The sequence below is a fragment of the Mauremys reevesii genome, linkage group 10 (genome assembly GCF_016161935.1).
Source record: "Mauremys reevesii isolate NIE-2019 linkage group 10, ASM1616193v1, whole genome shotgun sequence".
In the NCBI taxonomy this organism is placed as follows: Eukaryota; Metazoa; Chordata; order Testudines; family Geoemydidae; genus Mauremys; species Mauremys reevesii.
In genome coordinates this window covers 63,007,984-63,029,912 of record NC_052632.1, presented here as the reverse complement: position 1 = coordinate 63,029,912, position 21,929 = coordinate 63,007,984, and the positions used below count along the sequence as shown (strand labels likewise).

Sequence of the window (21,929 nt, the reverse complement as noted above, 5' to 3'; positions counted from 1 at the left end):
CTTAAGGAACCTGGCTGCAGACTAGGTCTCCAGCCATGGGGCTTCAGATGCCAACCCCTGGCGGTGTGGCGGTGGCGGGCTCCAATCCCCAGCTCCAGCCGTGTGTACCAACTTGAAATCTCGCCTGTGGCCGCTGGCCCCAGGTGCTGACCCCAGTCCATGCACTCCAACCTCCAGCCCTGGCCGCTGGCCAGCAACCATGACCTCCAGCAGCTACCGGCCCTGGGATGCAGATCCCTGGCACTGGCCTTGGGCTCCAGTGGGTGCTGGATGCCAACCCCTAGCCCTGGCCATGTGGCAGATCCCAAGCGCCAGCCCCAAATGGTGGTGGCAGTCAAACCCTGGCTGCGCGCTCCAACCCCCAGGCCTGGCCCCTGACCCCGGGCACTGCTCCTGGATGTCGAGCCTGGGTTCCGGCAGGTGCCGGCCATAGGTATTGATTCCCCAGGCCCAAGCACTAAGTCTGGGTGCAGATGGCCAGCCCTGGTCACATAGCAGTGGGCACCAACCCCAGGGTCCAGCAGATGCTGGTCCTGGACGCCAACCTCCAGTCCCGGTTGCGCAGCAGCAGGCTCCGGCGGGTGCTGGCCCAGGACACGGACTCCTAGTCCTGGCTGTGCAGCAATGGGCGCACACTCCAAGCGCTGAGCCCCGGTCACACAGCAGCAGGTGCCGGCTTTGGGTGCTGACCCCCAACTGCACGGCAGTGGGGGCTGATCCCCGGCCCTGGCCAAACAACTGCGGGTGCCAACCCTGAGCTCCAGTGGGTGCTGGCCTAGGGCAGAGACCCCCAGCCCCAGGCACTGACCCACACCTCCGACCATGAGGTGGCAGTGGCGGGGCCCCCCATCCATCCTTCCTGGCCCCTACTGCCTCACCCCCCATCCAGGTCTTAACTTGCCAGGACTTGCTGTGTAAAGTGATATTAACTAACATACAAAGACCACTTTTCACAGCATTACTTTTATTGAGTCTGCAAAAAAAGCCCAACCCTACATAAATAAATTACAATGAGCTGGATGTGTATTCATGCATATTTATTTGTTTTTCCTAAAATGAATTAAGAATTTTAGTGAAAATTGTCAGTGCGGCCACCAGCAAGAGTTGATGGCCTCACCCTGAAGCCACAAAAAATTTTGTCACGAGAACCTCTGCTCTAGTGGGTGAAATATGACCTTGTCCACTCCAGCAGGCCAAACCCTCTCATGAGCATCTTCTCTACTCCTCTCTCCAACAACATGATTCTGTTAGTCTGTTTTTCATTTTAAATATCTGGTCACCTTCTGCGGGAGGGAAAGAGTGAGTGGGGGGAAGAGGAGATGGAACAAAGGAAGGAGGAATGATGGAGGGATCCTGGGGGGCAGGGGTGATTAAAAGAATGAGGATCCCCAGGAATTCTAAAGAGCATATAGGGTGAGGTGGCATGACCATCTCTCTGGCCACTCTGCCCATTTTGTAATGTTTTCTCCATCCAGAGTGGAATAGTCCCCCTACAACACTTTGTCACAAAGGAATAATCTCCATCCAGTTTTAATAGCTCTTCACTATACAAAATGAATATCCACCACAGGCTGTCACATAGGAGAGTATCATCAACTATTAGGAGGGCACCACAGGGTCTCTGACTACCTCCGCTCAAGGCTATTGGGGTATAGCTGTGATCACCTGAGGCTGCTGCCAACTTTCACAGGAAGCAGCTCTCTATGGCTTTCACAATGTCCAAGCCTGTACACTCACTCACATCACTTCCTTCCACTTGAGTGACCAGTTCTCTTGCTTCTTTGAGCCTCACTCAGTTCTGACCCACAGCTACCAACTGTGACCTCCACATTCCCTCCTGCTGAGCCACGAGACCTGAATTACCTTTCTGGGCAGTCCTGCTTGTTTCCCTCCTGGAGAGACCTTTGCCTGCTGTTCTACCCAGTGCCTGATGACGTACCTACACACACACACTAGGGATTTTTCTCCTGCAGCAGAAAAACACACAGCAGCTAAGCAGCTGTCCCCTTCCTCTCACCTGATCTTGTTTGCCTATAGCTAGCCGCATATAGCTTTTATAGCAATTGGAAGATGCTTGTAACATTTTCCTCTTACGCTGCATGATGGCTGCAATACAAAAGCTGCCCCATACCTGAGGGGAAATGAGAAGCAACACTTCAACTCCATGCTCCAATGGTATACGGTTATGTGGATATGGCATTGGCTAGTACTCAGGAGATCTGAGTTCTACTACTGACCTTTTGTATGACCCTGGGGCTGGGCAAGTCACTTCACATCTCTTTGCCCTCATGTCCTTTGTCTGCCTGGTCTAATTAGATTGTTAGCTGGAGCCAGCACTGCCTGCAGGAATGGCAGTCAAATGCTTGTGTTCTCCTTGCTTTCATGAAAGCTAACAATTGGCTGACTCCGTTTCTGTGCAAGCCTGTTGGTGAGCTGGCTTGCAGACATGGTCAGGTTTGAAATAAACAAAGGTATCCTTGCCATTTAAACAGGTGCTGTTTAGTAACTTAACAAAGCTCCTGCTCAGGGTGAGCTCAAGTTCAGCCAAGCCTGCTTAGGGAACAGACCTACTTTGGCATAGTTTAGGGCAAATAGCTAAAACAAGGTTTCAAAGAGGATTTCCAAATTTCCTAGTGGAATCACAGAAAACTACCCGTGGTGTTTATTATACCCATATTGCCTGATTGCCTCACATTTTGGATGGCATTTAACACATTATTTTTATTAATAATTAATTAATAAATAACTGACGGGGTTAATCACCAGGGCATCCATGTTGACCAGCCACCTTTGAGGAGCCCTCTGCCCTTACACTAGAAGCTCCACCACAGCTTGGTGCTCTTGTTTTCTTGGCTTCTGCTCCTGGGTTCGCCCCAGTAAATTCATAGCCTGCACCCGCTGCCTGCCCCTCACTCACTACACATCTCTAGTACCTGTCTCTGGTGCTGTGGTGCATTACCGTCCCGCCACCCTTCCCCCTCCAGCGTTTCCTCCTGCCTCAGTTTCTCCAACATGATTTTGGCCACCTCTTACTGGCGACTGGGAGCCTTGTTTGCCCAGAGCCACGAGGCAAGGGGGGGGGGAGGAGGCGAGCCCCCCAAACCTTTATTAGGGAGCAAGAGGCTGGGTGATGGCCAGAGGCTGAGGATGCCTAAGCAAGCTGCCCGGGAGCCCTCCCTGCGCTGCACCGCCCACAGGCGGGGACCAGCCTGCCTGCAGCGGCCGCTTCCCGCAGGGGTCCGGGCCTGTGCGGGGGTGACAGGACGCGGTCCCGCCGCGGCTCTCCGAGGGACGCCAGGAGCCGAGCGACCGCCAGCCGCGGCCCGGCGCGAGAGAAGTTCACAGGAGGTCCCAGGGCGCGGCTGTTCTGGGGAAGCGGCGGGGCGGGGCGGGGCGGGCTGGGCCGCTCTGTGCGCGCGCGCCAGGCTTCCTTTGAACTGGCCTTGCGGTTCCCGGGAAGCGAAAGCACCAGGCAGGCGCCCCTCCCCCAGCCCCGCGAGCGGCTAGGCGGCAGCCGCCTGACGCAGATGGAAAGTGAAAGTGAGCGGCCAGTGGCGGGGACACGTGTTTTCTGCGAATTGAGCCGCGGAGGGAGGAGCCTGCCGGGGGAGGGAGCCCGAGCCATAAAACCGCGAGCGATGAGCGGAGGCAGAGCAGTCCGGCTCCAGCGCGCCGCGCAGCCCCTGGCAGGCTGGGATTGCTGCGGGCGCCAGGCAGGACTCGCGGGCAGATTATGGTGGTGCTATTCCTGGGGCCAGGCCTACGAGTGCACCACTGCCGCGCGGGGGCGACGGGCTTGCGAGGCGGCCGTGCTCGCCGCTCGGGTTTATGGTGCCCTGTGCCCGTCCAAGGAGCAGCGCTGATCCCCGCGGCTCCGGGCAGAGAAGGTAAGGGACGCTGTCTTTGTAAGCCATTGCTAGGGCAGTCCCGAGCGGGCTTCCAGGCGCAGCCTCTGGTGTCCCTTAGCCTGGAGCGCAGCGAGCCCTAGTCCGCTTCCAGCCAGAAGCGGTCAAGGAGTTTCCAAGCGCGGCGAATGATCTCTGGCCCTGACGCAAGAACTCACGAGCCTGCACAACGCTGGGTTGTTTTTTGTTTAAAGAGCTAAAGATCGGTGGAATATAAGGTAGCAGAATCATAGTAATACTGCACGTCGCTGAGTCTCTAGCTAACACATTGCTTGCCCGTTGCGACGTATCTATCCTGCGGCATCACTGAAAAGCAGTTACCTCTGGGGTAGAGCGCAGCGGCGAACTGACACACCAGTATTAGCTGGGCCGGGATGGGGAAACTTTGGCCAAGGACACAAGGGCAAACCCTCTGCTCGTAGGAAAAACTGCCTTGGGACCTTGCAATGCGGCACAGGAAAGCAGCTGTGTTTTCAAGCTTACCGGCAGTGGAGTGCATAGAACTCCTTTTATGTAGACCTCCTCCCCCACCCAAAAGAAAAAAAAAAAGAGAAAATGTTTTGTTTCTCCTGGAGGTGAATGGTTTACTCTAGAGAATCTTACTGTTTTAAACCTAAAACCATCCACCCTTCAGAGTGCCTTGATTTTTTTTTTAACTTGGAATGCTGAATAGTGATCCTCACCCAATGATTAGAAAAGCTGACATCAGTTTTTTTCATGTGCCATACAAGGAAAACCTAACCATACTTTGCCTGTTTTAAGTTATCTGCTAATGTCAGGATTTTATGATTGCTATTTCAGTCAGTAAAAATGATCTAAATGAAACTAAACTCAAATGTCCGGCTGTCACCTTTACAGAGACCGGAATCCAGCTAAGTGCTGTCTCTTCATCTGTGTCCGCATGTTGCTGTGTACTTGCGAGACAGCGGTGGGGATTCATTTCTGAGAATGCCTCAAGCTTTCTCAACAATCTGCCAGTGCAGATCTATAACTGACTGTAGGGATAAATCCTAAAATCTATGCTTTCCAGTAAGGTCAAGGCAGCCAGCAGAGATGTATCGAACCATGCTGTCGGGGTAGACATTTGAGGCCAAATTAATTGCTGGTACAACAATGCTTATTTCAAAAGAATTACTCGAGGGATGAATTTGGCCCTTGGTGCTGAAAGATATATCAATAGGAAGCAATTTAGATTGGGCCACTTAAAGTGCATGCAATACAAAAAAGAGAGACAGCCAGAGGAATAATGCTTTAAGAGTTCATAGAGGTTGCTTTGTGTAGGCTTAGTGAGGTGGTAACATTGCTATCCCTGGGGGAGTGGAACAAGGGATGGGAAATGGACTTCTATGGCAGTTTCTCCAGTTTATTGAAGAATGGAGAGTAGATTTAGGATTATGTGTAAATTGGCAGTGTTACAAATTTCACTGCCAATCACATTTGAGTCACACAATGCCACCCATTCATTTCAGCCAATTCCATCCACTTTCTGGGGATTTGTACCCAGCTGCAGAGTTTACCTTTCCTTTGGCCACGCTTTTTTTCCACATAATGCAACGAACAATACAATCTGAGTTCAGACATCTACATCTGGGAAATGGGAGGGGGAAGAGAGCAAATCAGTAGTTTTATAATAAGTGGTTTTATGCAAGGTTAAGGAATTGATGGAGAAGGATATACATAGAAAGTAACCTTTGAAAAAGATTCCCATCAATCAACTCGATCCAGAGTCTGATGCATTTCTATGACTAATAGTAGGAAAACCGCATCATTTGTAACTGTTTCTCTGGCTGGATACCTCTGAGCTTCAGATGTCGCAAGAGCAATGGATTGCTAACCTAGCCAGAAAGTGATGCTGTTAATCAGTTGTTTGCTGGGTGTAAATTTGCAGAGTAAGGGCTTCATTTTATAATGGAGCAGAGGGGTGTGATTGGAGTACTGTCACTTAATTTACACAGATTGAGGATCTAATATTTTTTTTCTTTTGGAATTTCAGAATAGCCGCTGGAGAGCTGCACTGCCCTGGCCACTGACGCTATGGAAGACCGCATCCGCTGGTCTAGTCTATAGGATGGTAGCGCACAGTAAGGTGGCAGCAGATAATGCAGTTGCAGCAGATCCGAGATGTCGACTTGACCCTCCAGCACGGGATCATTCTCGGCCTAGAGGTTACCATGGCCCAGCTCGGTCCAACACTGGGCAGGCGCAGAGCGACACACACTTCCGAACTTTCCGCTCGCAGGCGGATTTCAGTAGCATCACCCGTGCGAGTGCCCTGCTGGATGCATGTGGCTTTTACTGGGGTCCACTGACTGTCAGCGCGGCCCATGAGAAGCTGAAATCTGAGCCCGAGGGCACCTTCCTCATCAGGGACAGCAGACAAAAAAATTGCTTCTTTGCCATCAGTGTTAAGACTGCTACTGGGCCCACCAGCATCCGAATAAACTTCCAGTCTGGGCGTTTCAGCCTGGATGGCAGCAGGGAGAGTTTCGACTGTCTCTTTAAGCTACTGGAACATTATATAAGCTCCCCGAGGAAGGTGCTGGTCACCCCACTACGCAAAGTCCGTTTACGGCCATTGCAGGAGCTCTGCCGGAAAAGCATTGTGGCAACATTCGGGAGAGAGAATTTAAACCACATCCCTCTCAATCCAGTTTTAAAGGACTACCTGAAATCTTTCCCATTTCAGATATAAATACAGCATTAACTGCGCATGTGTGTGTGAGAGAGAGATGTGTGAAGACAACTGGGTTTTTTAATCTATTTGGGAGTGACCAAATTTATTTTTGTAGCAACTTACTGTATTTTGTGATGGAACCTGAACACTTGACTTCTTATGTTTACACAAACTGTTTGCACAAACCCAGGGTTCTTAAACTCTGGCATTATTTTTCTGCTGGGCAGAATATTCTATTTTATAATATTTCTAATGAAAATAACGTAATAAACTTTATTGTGAAAGTTTTTAAAAAAATAGCATCCCTGGTGTCTTTCTGGGTTCTGCTTTCTGATCGCTGTGTTTCAGTTAGGAGTTGACAATGGGCCAAGTTCTTAGCTGGGGTAAATCATAGTAATCCACTGAAGTCAAAGTTTCACTGATTTACCCCCAGCTGAGGAGCTGGTCCAGTAACATTAGTGCTGCTCGCAGACAAAGACAGACATGCTCTTTGTCCCAGGTACTATATAAGCTAAAGAAATGGAAATGAGACAGAATACACTAAGGATAAGTCTGTATTGGATTTTTTTCCAGTTCCCCTATAAATCAATAGGAGCAGGGTACTGGAGTGTAACTTTTTGGTTTTATTTTAATGGGGAGGCCAACTGCGTATGTGCTGAGATGCCTTATTTCATAAAAGAAGTGAGATTTTTTTGGAGTAGGAGGAACGGTTGATTCTTGATGTTCAAAGTTTAGGTGTTGTCCAGGGGAAAATTTTAATATTGAGAAGGAAAGTGCAAGGGAGCTGAATAAATAGACACTTTTTGCAGTCGTCCCCACCCCCCTCTCGACCTCAAAAACAAAACCTTGTTGAAACTGCCTTCGTACTATGCTTGGCTGCATTCTGCATGGTTTGTGAAGGAGTGATTCTATGACATCCCCTTGTCTGGGGTAATTTTCTTGCTTGGGCTTGTCTAATTTCTGTTAAAAGCTGCATACAAAATTCCAAGGCTGTAAGCAAGAAACTACTCTCATTCAAACCAAACCACATCACCAAATCACAGGGCAGAAATGAGACCTACTTCAGAAGGACATGAGCACTCTGTCACTATGATGAGTGTGGGGCAGTGGTCCCCCTTCTAAGAAATCATCCACATTAAATTTCCCCTAACCTCGTGCTTTCCCCGAATATTCACACACTTCCTTGAAAATGAGAATTATGAAACTCTTTTAAAGAACAGAATGCATCAGATCATTCAAAAGGTAGCATACTGCTATCCACAGCACTGGGCTATATCATTATGGCTCTGTACACTGTTAATGAAGTCACTTTAGGGATTGGAGGTTAAGAAACCTCTTACAGTGCTGTAATTCACCTTCTTTTTAGAAGCTAATGCCAGCTTGGGGACTTGGACTGTAATATAGTGTTTTTTATATTTAATACTAAATATTTTTAGCTTAACGGCTAAGAACACCCAAAATCAATGAAGGATTTGACAGTACTGAAAAGGTGTAAGCTTACAAAAATGTCAAATACACAAATATTTAACAGTATAGCAAGATTCCCTTTAACACTGTGGCAGCTAATTTGCTAAAGCTGGTCTTTCAATTTGTACTCCTACACCACGGCTAGTCTCCCCTCCCCCAGCACAGTTCCCATAGGTGGGGTTATCACACCTTAATTCTAAAGTTTAAAGCAGTCACCAAAAGCAGAGTGTTCCCACTGCATCTGTGAGGAAATGTAAATTGGAGAAGTACTGATTAGCTTGTGATGCAGCAGAGGTGGTAAGCAACTCATGAACACAGCATACTTTCAGAGGTTAAGGGCTTAGCTGAAAAAAATTCTTTGGAAGACAAACGCTGCCAAACAGGTTTGCAGCCAGCTGGGATTATTTTCCCCACAGATAGTGTAGTGTCTCTTAACCCTTTAGGACCTCAGTGTGTGACACTTGCCTAATAATAGGTGGCAAAGGCCCATATAACAAAGAAGCATGAAATTATGTAGGTGGGGTATTAGGGGAAGATGCTTTATCCTGATTCAGCTCCTCTGATGTCAGTTTTCCAGAGTAAAAAGAGAGCATGATAACAGACTAGTCTGGGATGAAGGTAAATTGGGTCTAAAATCACCTGCCTAATAGTGAGGGTGATACAGATTTAGGCTCTCTCTTTCTCTTTGGCCTCTTTCTAAAAAAAAGCTCTGTTTTCTTCATTTTAACAGTAATTTAGCAAGAATTTAGTCCTTAAATGGAAAGGGGCTATTTGATGGCTCAAGGAAAAGAGTCAAAGCAGTGTTTAAAGGACATGGTGCTGTGCCTCTAGGAGGTGCAGCCCAGAGCATGCAATCCAAGGGGTGGGGGGCAAAGGTAGCTTGGCACCTTCCCTGTTCTGGGTTTCATCAGGGACTGTGGTGTCCCTCAGCATCAAGTAGAACAGCAGGTGGCCCCCCATCTCTTAGAGCTGCCCTTGGATCACTCCACAGCAGCTGAGAATTCCCACAGCCATATGTTCTATGAGGCTGCCCGCCAACTCCCAGAATGCTCCCTGAGCTGGCTGTTATAAGGGGGCCTACAGGGCTGTTTTACATGTTGGCTGCCTGCAAGAGCAGTGAAAAGCGCCAAACTCCAGCCCAAAGTTTTTTGTTGCCCCTTCAGCTGTGAAATCCCTTGTTTTCTGTTATGACTTTGATGGGGTTTTATAAGTAATATTTTTAATTAATACCAATATTTTCCATAGCCAGCAATGGAAACGCCACACGTATATACTGAAACATTTCAAATAGTATCTTACAAACACCAAAATACAACTCAGTACATTACAAGCATAGTTATCCCCAGGCCTCTATTAGCTTTGCTCTGTTCTCCCCACTCTGATTATACGCTGCAGCTGTGGCTGTCAGGTGAAGACAATAGTTAATCTGGCAAAATGCTAGAGAGGAATTTGAACAGCACTTCTAGTTCTGCATTATCTGGGGAGGATTGTAATATTTATCATGAGTAAGGAATAAATTATTTTAAAATAGCATACTGCTTATGGGGATGTCTGTGGTCCCTGTGATCCTAGGCGTAGAGAGGAAACAAAGGCTTTGAGGGGGAGTGTTCATTTTTTTCTATTGTTGATAGCCAAGTACCTGGAATTGTCTAATGCTGCTCAGTCATATGATACTAGTTGAATATTTGAGCTGATTATATATAATAGGGAGGCTCATTGTGGTGTTTCTGCATCTTTTTCACAACAAAAGCAGCCCCATTTTCTTTCACAATAAGCTAATTTCCAGAGCCTGCTGCTGCAGCAGCAAAAATATTGCATTAATCATCTGTATTCATTAACCATACAGCTGCCCAGAGAACCTAGTTAACTCAGCTAGATGGGTTTGCAGAGGCTCAATAGAAGAATCTTGAGTGACAAACATAGCCTCACCTGACTCTGAAGCTGTGGTCTCACTAATCCTGTTATGTTTGAAGTCATTTACAAGAAGTGAGGCCTCAGCTGCAATGAGCAGTGATGCTATTTTCAACAGCCAGGCAAAAAGTGTCCCCCAGGGCAATCTACTGACCGTATGTAGTCATCAATACCATTCACCCAGCCTGTACTTAATCCTCCATTCAACAATATAGCCACCTCCCGAACATTCTCTTTTAGACTCAGTACCATGTTTATCAGTGTCATGCATACATTCAGTCCCTAAGCCGTCTTCTGGCCGCTCTTTCACATTGTCATCCACCTTTTTAAGCTACTCATTTAGTCACTCACTGTATAGTTATCTTTAAGGTAAAGTTTGCCTAAGAGCAGTTTAGTTCTGACTTATCTTAATTTCTTTAAATACAGCTAAAAGGCAAACCAGTTACTGCACATGGCCTCTGCTGAAGATTTCTAGGATGTTTCCTCTCAATGACCTCAGACCTTTTTCATTACAGTGGCCAGAGCATGGCTTTCTTGTGGCTGTTACACTCCTCAAACGCACACCAGAAATATTCACAGGTGTGACTTTCTGCATAGCAGCTGTACCACGGCATAGCAGCCATATCATTTCCTTCCATTTACTCTTCTTGTCACCATGGGATCATGGAAATAGGCCAAACACAAACCAAAAGAGAGCACTGCTTAGGGACTCCATGGGATGTGCAAAGCAAGGCACCAGTTGCATAGGTGTTAATAAGCCAAAGCAGGAAATCTGGAACAACTGTAAGGTAGAGCCTTAATTTGTAAAGTTAATGAGTTATTCACATGCCTAAACTGTTTGCCCTTCTGCCCTGATGGTAAAATGTGCCATTTGTAGCTACTGATGTTACAAATCATAAGAATGATATGCTCAATTGTCCCAGAGTATAGCAAAGGAAGCAGCCTGCAGTCTCTAGAGCTCAGCTATGATATAGATCTGGTTTAGGCACCTGAATAGAACAGATCAAAAATAGCAGAGGCCATATGTTGCTCAGTTTACTCAGTAGACCTGGATTTCACCTGTGTTAGTAATGTAAGCAGGGCTAAGCACCATCAACTTTCTATTATTTTAATATCAGTTATAGGCATGTTTTTCATGGATCCCATAACTGTACTGTCACATAGATGGCTCCAGTCATCATCACTCTGCCACAAAAAAACAGAATGAATACTATCTGAATACCTGTGAATCGCTATTGCCCTCTCCACATTTATTGCTCCTGACTGGAAATGCTTGCATTAAAAAGCATACAGATTAATTTCTTTTGTTCCCTGCTACTAACTGAGTTGATGTGATTACTAAAATGTGCTAATTTTGTGCTGAATAAAATCCCTTGGCTAATGAGCTATTCTAGGAGATGTGCAGATTCCCCCCGGACACTTTTGTGAATGTAAAGTTCTGAATGAGTCATTTAAAAAACAAAGGAACATTCTTTACGTCATTATTGTTATTAATAGAATTATTCTGTGTGCTTCCAAGCAGAGGCACCTTATACCCTCACCTATTGCCAAGCCTTTATAGTTTCCTTTTGAAAGAATATTAACTTCATGCCTTTTTGCTCCAGCACAACACTTATTCTTTTTAAGCCTGTTTTAGAATTTGTTAGGAGAAAGGGTCATTTGGTATCCTTGGTTACAGATGATTCTGATTTATACAGCCTGTTGTAGTTATCTGTGTTGAACACAAAGGGCCAGACTGTGCTTGCAACTTCCATTAGTGTAAATCCTGAGTCCATCGCCTTCAGTGGAGTTACCTGCGATCGACACCAGCGTTACCGAGCGCAAGGGCTGACCCAGAATATCTGTGCATTAGTACTAATAATATTTATATAGTTCTGTAAGTGTATCCCATGCTGTACCCTTGGTGGGATCCATAGATCCTTAGGGTCTGATTCGCTGTTACAGTAAGGCCCTTGATTTTCACTTTAAGGCACTGTCCATAGATTTTCAAAGCCAGGAGGGACCATTTAGGCCAAATTCCTATAAAAACAGGTCATAGAACTTCACCCAGTAATTTCTGCTCTGGAAGAAATTATACTTCCCTGCTAAATCAGTGAACACCAAGCAGGGAAAAATTTTCCAGTTCCTGTGGAAAGCGTCTCCAATGATTAGTACACCCTGCTGTTCGAATGTTACGTCTTATTTCCAAATGGTGATGGGCCAGCCCCCAGGCCCTGTTCTAACAGGAATTACAGTGATAGGGGTACAAGGTAAGAAGGAACATAGCACAGTTTCTATGATTATAAGTGGAGTGCTTAATGGCATAAGTTAGGTTTTTGAAGAAGGTGATTGTATAGCAGGGGTTCTCAGACTTTTGTACTGGTGACCCCTTTCACACAGGAAGCCTCTGAGTGTGACCCCCCTTATAAATTAAAAACCCTTCTTAATATATTTAACACAATTATAAATGCTGGAGGTAAAGCAGGGTTTGGGGTGGAGGATGACAGCTCATGACCCCCTGAGAGATCCCAACCCCCAGTTTGAGAACCTCTGTTGTATAGTAACAGGGAGTCTATTTCACATGCATATGCTGCTATGAAAGAAGGCATAAAGCTGGGAAAGGGTAGATGAAACAAATGGTGACTGGAGCATAGGGAGCAGATGGTTGTGGTATAGGCACAATAGCTCTGGCAACAGAGCTAAGGGAGGGGACGAAGGCAGGGATGCAGCTGGGGGAAGATATTAACATTTGTTTTTGAACGTGCATAGACAAAGTTTGAACTTAGCTGAATAAAAGGGGAAGCAACAGTGCAGAAATTCAAAGAGATGGCAGATGTGGTCAGAGAATAAGGAAAGAAAGATGATGGTGGTGGAGACATATGGCAGAACTGGAGCAAGAATATCCAGGTGAGACGATGAGCAGGACCTGGGGAAAGTGTTAGTGCTTGATAACAAGCTTTACTTGTTCTCCACGCTTATGGGCTGAAGATCTGAGACAAAGAGGGGTCAAAGAGAGGATAAGACCGGGAAGCAGATTGTGGTAAGTTTTATCTCCTTACCTAAAGGATGGATTCAGAGTGTGGTGCACAGCAGGTGTGGTCTGTGTCAAGGTAAGAGGAGTAAGCCATCTAAGACTGATTGAGCCGCTCTGGTAACAGATGGGGAGGGGGTGGAGAGGGGAAGAGAAGGCATCACTATTGCTCTCTCCTTAGCAAAGCATGATGAGAAAGGGGAGGGATCTGGAGCCTTAATAAATTATTAGGCTCCTTTCATTCTCAAATGGCTGTAATTAAGATGGCATCAAGTGAGAAGGTAGTGTCTACTAGTAGCAAAACCTGTAGGGAACACAGGTAGGAGGCCCAGAGGCACTGACCTGTTTGGATAGCTTTTGGCCTTTAATTACTCTGATATAGTAACAAGTGTCAGAGGAGTGGCTGTGTTGGTTGTTTTTTCTGATACAATAGGTTGTCTTGGAATTTCTATCACTTTGGGGAAGGGATCTCTGTGTTAGTTTATTTTGTGTCTCATGGTGTAATTAAACATTTTGGTTTTAAGAAAAACTGACAATTTCTGTCTTCCTTTATCTCACCACTAGTTCAATGAAAAGAATTATTTTGATTCTCTACACAGCAATTCAGGGAGAAGAAGACTGCTGCAGTAAGGACATATAGCTAACTGCATTGGCTAGCATATTGGTAGTAGGAATAGAGAGTAATGAATGAACTTTGTTGATGATGTGGAGGAAACAGCAGCAAGATTTTGCAAAGGCCCAGATCTGAGAGGAGAAAGGGGTGAAGTCAGAGATGGCATTAATGTGATGAGCTTGAATGATGGGAAGCTGGTGGTGCAATCAGTGAGACCAGAGTGTAGGGGAGGAAGAGGTACTTTAAAAGGAAAGATCAAGATTTCAGTTTTAGATATAGTAAACCAAATTCATGCCTGACACAAGTGGGGTCAGCTCTCATAGAAGTCAAGAGTTGCTACAAGAAATGAAGCCAGACCTTTAATTTGAAAGCAATTTATCCCTGTGGATTCAGAACAGAATGAAAGGTGAGCCGTGGATAAGCAGCTGAATTTGTGTGCAGCTTTTAATAGTTTAAAGCTCTCATAGGATACTATAAAAACTGTTCTGCCTTCTATAATGTTTGTACTGCGAATGAGAAATACTCCCTTTTCTTGGTGTGACAGGTGAACCTGAGGTAGCACTATCCAAGGCAGGGGCGGCTCTAGAGCCCAGCGGGGCAAGCACCCGCCTGGGGCGGCCCTTTCCCAGGGGGGCGGCAGGCTGGGCCGGTGGACCTGCCGCAGTCATGCCTGCGGGAGGTCCACCGGAGCCCCGGGACGACCGGACCTGTCGCAGGCATGACTGCAGACGGTTCGCTGGTCCCGCGGCTCGGCTGGACCTCCCGCGGCTCGGCTGGACCTCCCGCAGGCATGACTGCGGCAGCTCAACCGTCCGCAGCTGCGGGAGGTCCATCTGAGCCGCGCGACCAGCGGACCCTCCGCAGTCATGCCCGCGGCAGGTCCGCTGCTCCCGCGGCTCGGGGGCGCCTCCCGGGCATGATTGCTTGGGGCGGCCAAATTTGTAGAGCCGCCCCTGATCCAAGGATAGTCTTTTCCCACATTTTATGTATAACCAACATATTAATCACACTCCACAGCAATCTTATTTCTCCCTAGGCCTTCCTGTATTATTTCAGAACATATGTTTGGGGTGATATCCTGACTCCATTGAGGTCAGTGCAAACCTCCCATAGATTTGAATGGGGCCAGGATTTTACAACTAGTATTTTGGAGTTAAATCTAAGGACTATAGTTGTAACAAGAGGGCTTGTTATCTTAACTGACGCCTTGCTAACTCACAGCTTGAGGATGATGTAACAACCATTTCCGTATCAAATTATGTTGTTTAATTTAGATATGGGAAGTTTAACCAAGATTGCACACCCTGCTATGATTAGCATGGATATTGGCAAGTCTTCCCAAGTCATTTATTCTGCCCTTCAGATTGAAACTGATATTCACCTTGACCCAACTTCATCTTGACCCAACTTCCCTCTAGGAGAATATGATTGTTACTGGAAATTGAGTCAGACTGAGCTTTCAGGTAAGCTTCTTCCTGATTGGAAAGAGTTATTTTCCCAGTGCTCTTTCCTAATCTGAAAACAAAGTTAACCTAAAAAAAATAAGCAAATGACCCAGGTACGTGTCTCTCTCTCTCTCTCTCTCTATATATATGATATCCTGTACACACACGTGCATACACACAGCTAGATAGATAGTTGAGCTTTCTCTCTCTCTCTCTCTCTCTCGAATACACATGTGATGATGTGGTTTAAAGTTCTGATCTGGATGAGTTTGAGAGATTGAGACACTATAATAAATCTCAGAAAAGCTGAATTAATGGGCAGAGTGTAGGTGAGGTGGTCAATAGTCTCTGCTACAGTCGTTTACTACCTGGCTCTGCAATTTATTATGTGGATATTGCCTCTATTTGGTGGTGTGTATAATGTTTTTATAATTGCATACAGAGTACATGGTAAGATCTTCATTTTTAGTATCTTCAGTATAAAAACTTTTGGTATAGCTGAATTCATTTCACATCTCCTTGTGAGAGTTTCTCTATCTTGCATTTTACTGTATCACCATCGTTATGACACAGAAAGGGAGTGACTGGGACAAATTACAGCATGGTTTTACGAAAGGTAGATCGTGCCAAACCAACCTGATCTCCTTCTTTGAGAAAGTAACAGATTTTTTAGACAAGGGTCTAATATATCTTGGTGGATCTAATATATCTTGATTTCAGTAAAGCGTTTGATACGGTACCGCATGAGGAATTACTGGTTAAATTGGAAAAGATGGGGATCAAAATGAAAATCCAGAGGTGGATAAGGAGCTGGTTAAAGGGGAGACTGCAGCGGGTCGTATTGAAAGGTGATCTGTCAGGTTGGAGGGGGGTTACAAGTGGAGTTCCTCAAGGTTCGGTTTTGGGTCCGATTTTATTCAATCTATTTATCGCTGACCTCGGAACCAAAAGTAGGAGTGGGCTGATAAAGTTTGCGGATGACACGAAGTTGGGAGGTATTGCCAATTCGGAAAAGGATCGGGATATCCTCCAGGGAGATTTGGATGACCTTGTAAACTGGAGTATTAGTAACAGGATGAAATACAATAGTGAAAAGTGTAAGGTTATGCATTTAGGGATGACTAACAAGAATTTTAGTTATAAGCTGGGGACGCACCAGTTGGAAGTAACGGAGGAGGAGAAGGACCTAGGAGTCCTGGTTGATCGTAGGATGACTATGAGTAGGCAATGTGATGTGGCCGCTAAAAAAGCTAATGTGGTCTTGGGATGCATTAGGCGAGGTATTTCTAGTAGAGATAAGGAGGTGCTAGTCCCGTTATATAAGGCGTTGGTGAGACCTCATTTGGAGTATTGTGTGCAGTTTTGGTCTCCCATGTTTAAGAAGGATGAATTCAAACTGGAACGGGTACAAAGAAGGGCCACTAGAATGATCCGAGGAATGGAAAGCCTGTCGTATGAAAGGAGACTTGAGGAGCTCGGTTTGTTTTCCTTAACCAAAAGAAGGATAAGAGGAGATATGATTGCACTCTTTAAATATATCAGACGGATAAATACCAGGGAAGGAGAGGAATTATTTCAGCTCAGTGCTAATGTGGACCCGAGGACAAACGGATATAAATTGTCAGTCAGGAAATTTAGGCTTGAAATTAGACGAAGGTTTCTAACCATCAGATGAGTGCAATTCTGGAACAGCCTACCGAGGGAAACAGTGGCGGCGAAGGACCTCCATGACTTTAAGATTAAGCTAGATAAGTTTATGGATGGGATGGTATGATAGGATAACGGGTTGAGTCAATAGGTCAATAACATGCCACAATGGTAATTAGTACAAAGGTTCAATGATAGGATATTGTTAGCCTTTTTCCAGAGGGTCTGGCTTGAGAGTCTTGCCCGCATGCTCGGGGTTCAGCTGATCGCCATATTTGGGGTCGGGAAGGAATTTTCCTCCAGGGTAGATTGGCAGTGGCCCTGGAGGTTTTTCGCCTTCCTCCGAAGCATGGGGCAGGGGTCACTTGCTGGTGGATTATCTGCTACTAGAAGTCTTTAAATCATGATTTCGAGCATTCAACAGCAGAGTCAAGGGAGAGAATTATTTCAGGAGTGGGTGGATCGGCTTATGTGGCCTGCATCTTGCAGGAGGTCAGACTAGATGATCATAATGGTCCCTTCTGATCTTGAATTCTATGATTCTATGAAGTAATGCTAATGCATACAATCAATTTGCCCCGCATGGTACATTGTAAATGCCAATCAATATTGTCCTTGTGTTTCTTAGAAGTCATTTAGCATAATTCCATCTCTGAATTTCTACCCCATTATAAAATGTCTCCTGGTGACAAGAAGAGAATGTTTATGCCTGAAATTGGATTCCTTAATATAGCTATGGGCATGGTTGTCAAACACTATAGACCTCATACCTGAGTTATCTCAGGATGTTTAAAGCCACAAACATACTGAGCGCTGCATGTATTCCACCCTACTAGTTAAGCTGAAGACTCCTTTCAACTGTTTTAAATACTATGGATATATCTCATTAGACTCTAATATGGATGATGACAGCATGGGATTATTTCTGTCTATATTCAATACACTTTCCCCAGCCTCCACTCCCACCACTGAGTGCTCTGTGGGCTTTAATGACTGTTACCCTGTGATTCACATGCATTCCCCAGTGAAGGACAGAACTTTTAAGAATGTCAAGATCTTTCTCGCAGGCTGGACTTCCACGGGGGATTACAGCCATGAACTGCACAAAATGTTGAAGTCACTTACAATGCTACTAATGATGTTTTGCATGTTGAGGCTAAGTAGGCTGCCAGCACGTGTTGGGTATTACAGGTATATCCAAAATAACGACTCAAACAGCATGGCAGAGAGAGGCTGTGTAGTCCCGTTCATAGGGCAGTGGCCTGGGAGAGGCCTCAGTTCTGTTCTGACTCTGCCCCAGAACTAGCGTGTGAAGCAAGTCACTTCCCTTCCCACCCTTTGCCTGTCTAGTCTATTTTGAGTGCATGTTTATATAAGACATGGCACAATCTCGGAGTGCTCTAGACCAGGGGATATCAAACTTCATTGCACCGCGATCTCCTTCTGACAACAAAATTACTGTATAATCCCAGGAGGTGGGACCGAAGTCTCAGCCCACCCAAGCTCTGCTGCCCTGGGTGGGTGGGGGTCAAAGCCAAAGCTCAAGTCCCACTGGCCCAGGCTTCAGCCCCAGCCAGGGTTCCTATAACTTGAGCCCCACCGCTCAGGGCGGAAGCCCTCAGGCTTTGGCTTTGCTGTGGGGTGGCGGGGCTCAGGCTTCATCCCTGGGCCCCAGCAAGTCTAAGCCAGCCCTGGCAACCCCATTAAAATAGGGTCACAACTCACTGTTTGAGAACGTCTGCCCTAGGCACGACTGTAACACAAATAATATTGGACGTGTACAGGCAGATGACATTTCTTTTGATGAGAATGCAAGCAGTGATTAACATGGTCAGTTGTGAGGGGGTTGTGTTGTGGTGACACTGATTACCCCCCTTTCTACTTGCCCAGTGGCCTCATTGCTGAAGCCACAGGGAACTGCCCAAAATGCACTTAGAGAAACACTGAGTGTTACTGAAATCAGGATTAGCTTGTGAAGTTTCGAACTTCCAAACGCTGTTCCTTCATTTCCTCCATGGTTTAATGGGGTATCCCGCTTTACTCAGTTCCTAGGGATGCTTTATCATGCTGTGAGCCCCTTTGGGTTCAACTCAGTGGCACTGGGGGTCAGAAAACAACCCCACCCCCTCGGGCTTGGGTCAGGCCAACTCCCCTCCTTCTGCCCGTGGGGTCAGCGTGGCAGCTTTGAGTCCCTGCAGCCACTTTGCTGCACTTCTCCCTGTGAAGCACAAACTACAGCAAGGGGGTAGCGGCTGGCAGGGCCGGGGCATGCAGCCATATCTCACTGCACAGATGGCACAACAAGGCAGCAGTGGCAGGGCACGCACTTCTTGCAGCCCCTCCAGTACCCTTTTGCACCCTCTGACCCACACTGGAAGTGGTGATCTGCAGTTTGGGAAACACTTCTTTAATCCATAATTGTTCAGAAAGCATGTGGAGATCCTTGGGAGAAAGGTACTACAGAAGTGCAGAGTATGAAGTATTGGAACATACTTTCTGATTGTGCTTTTATCTCAGAGTATTGGATGAAGCGGGACTTTCCATATGTATGCAGTTGAATGAGGTGGAGACTATTCATGTCAATTCTGTGACTTCATAGCAGCTGATAAGTGGTGTGACTTTTTATTATACTTTGGAACTAATAAAAACCGTTTAATCTTTCTTCCTGATGAGTGAGTGCAATTCACTTTGGATAATGCACACCAGATTTGTTCAGGTCAGTACTGGGAGCAGTGGTGGCTGTAGCACAGAGAGATGAAAGGGGAGGGGTCTTGTTATGTGGTAGCACAGTGCATAACCTTAGATTTGCAGATCATATTGACCTTCCAGCACTGACCAAGGAGGATTTACAGAGAATAACTGACAAGGTAGGCCGGGAAAGCAGAAAATTCAGATTGAAGATCAGCAAAGAGAAAACAAGAAAAGAGGTAAAGATCAAACTTGGAGACAAAGAATTAGAATAAGTGGGAAAAATCTGTGCATCTTAGGGGTCTAGTATCAAGGAATGGGAACTGTGGAGGTGTCATAAAGAAGAATCGAACTAGCTGTGTCTGCATTTGGAAAATTGTGCAAGATCTGGAAGGCAAAAGATATTTAAAAAAACCCAAAAATCGGCATATGTGAAACAACGATTGCGCCAGTACTGCAGTGTGTGTCAGAAGGCCAAAGTAGAAGGAAAGAATGAAAATTTTTGACTCAGAAATGAACTGGCCGAGGAGAATAGTGAGAGTTTCAAGACTGCAGAAAATAAAAGATGAAGTGATAAGAAAATGACTAGTGCAAGAAATAATGCTATCACAGACGTTTCAAGAGAGATGACTGATGGGACACATGTCAAACATGGACCCAGAAAGGATATCACAGACGGTGATACATACCAGACTGAGCAAGGAACTACAGATAGAGGAAGACTGATGATGTATTGGATAGACATGGTGACAAATGACGTAGAACAAAAATGTTTAAGATGAATGAAACTGTAATACAAGATAGAAAGTGGTAGCCTGACTTCATTCAGTCCCATTGTCGCTGTTGAGCTGATGGATGGGCGTCGAAGAAAAATTATGCTGCATACTGTACGCTGACTTGCACCATTGGTCAAAATCATGTGAGCTCTTTGCCAACGTGTAATATAACATGCAAAAAGTGCTAAAAGAACATTATTAAGGTTGAAAAGCAAGCACTCCAGAGTTAGGAAATGACAGAATTAATGTTGTCTCTGCAAATTTAATTTGACCCCATGTTCACATGCATTATGATAGTCTTTTAATTACATGATCACATACTAATTTTTTCCATTCTGCTCTGGGGATGAATCAGGGTTGTATATTGAAGGAGGCTGTTGTCTGTAGGACCACTGCCTCTTTTGTTGCAGAAGCTGGGAGGTGTGTAGTGAATGATGCAGAAGGTTACAGGAAGAGAGAGGCTCATCTTATGTTTAAGGTAGTTGAATACTTCCTTGGAGAATGGGATTCTGTTCCTGCCTCTGACAAAGTGTTCCTGTGTAATGCTAGGCAAGTTATTTAAACCAAACTTTTCCCAGCTGGTTACTAACTGTGTGTTCCTTAATTTTTGTGTTCCCAACTTGAGACTCTGGGGTCTGATTTGCAGAAGTGTTAAGGACTCACAACTGAAGATAATGGGAGCTGTGCTTGAATATATGAGGTGTTATGTATGCTAAGTACTCTTAAAAATCAAGTCCTAAGCATCTCAAATTGGGCACCCAAAATTAGTGGATACTTTTGACCTTAATCTCTCTACCCCTCCATTTGCCATCTGTAAAATGAGGATGGTAACATTTCCTCATCTCAAATGGGTGTTGTGAAAATAAATGAATTAATCTTTGCGAAACAGCCAGATGCTATGGTAATGAGCACCATAGAAAAGTCTGAGGAAATGAATGGTTCTGTCTTCAGAGCAAGATTTGAATAGTTTACAGTAAATAAGGCTTGGGCCCACACATTGAACATTGAGGAGGAAACAAAATGTAGAGTATCTGCTCATTAAGTGAGCACCATCTGTGGGAGTGTAATTTAAATAGCTATGCCACTATGTAATCTATCAGAAATTTGTGAGTATCATTCAAAGCTTCTATGAAAATGTCATGCCAAGTAATACTTAATGGCAAACTGACTAAGCCATTTGAGGTTATTATAGGTGTGGGACAAAAGGATGTCTTATGTCACCCATTATCCTCTTACCCAATCCACTACCAATAATGAGACCATAGGAACAGCCAATAACTTTCACACAGAAGTTAGAGGGCCTTGACTTTGAAGATGATGACATCAGCTTGCTATTCAATACTCATACAGATATGCAAGCCAAAACGAATGCTCTCCAGGTCTATGCAGAATTACTAGGATTGGAAATCAACACCGAGAAAACTAAAACCATGAGTCAACATGCAATAAGAAACACCAATAACACTTTCTGGGACTGACATAGAAGAGGTTTGATATTTCCCATATCTTGGCAGAATTCTAAGTACAACCCATGGAACAGACAAAGATAGTAAAGCCAGAATAGAGAGAGCTTTGTAACTCTAAAGCTGGTCTGGAGAAAGATAAATCTTGCCCTCTAAACTAAACTCTGAATACTTAACACCATTGTAGAGCTGGTGCATGGCACTGACACTTGGAGCCTAATTAAGACCTTATCATCTAAACTCCACATTTTCATTAACAGCTGCCTTAGAGAAATCCTCAATATCAGATGGCCAGGAAAAACAGACAGAACTCTGGAGGAAGACAAAAAA

The 21,929-nt window shown here is 45.5% G+C and overlaps 1 protein-coding gene across 1 annotated transcript; it reads left to right on the top strand.

Moving 5' to 3' along the window:
* The first annotated feature begins 3,524 nt into the window (after positions 1–3,524).
* Positions 3,525–6,876, top strand: SOCS1 (suppressor of cytokine signaling 1). Its single transcript, XM_039490212.1, has 2 exons — positions 3,525–3,887; positions 5,899–6,876. The coding sequence occupies exon 2, from the start codon at positions 5,974–5,976 to the stop codon at positions 6,595–6,597; it is 624 nt and encodes a 207-aa protein (XP_039346146.1). The 5' UTR covers positions 3,525–3,887; positions 5,899–5,973; the 3' UTR covers positions 6,598–6,876.
* The last annotated feature ends 15,053 nt before the right edge of the window (positions 6,877–21,929 follow it).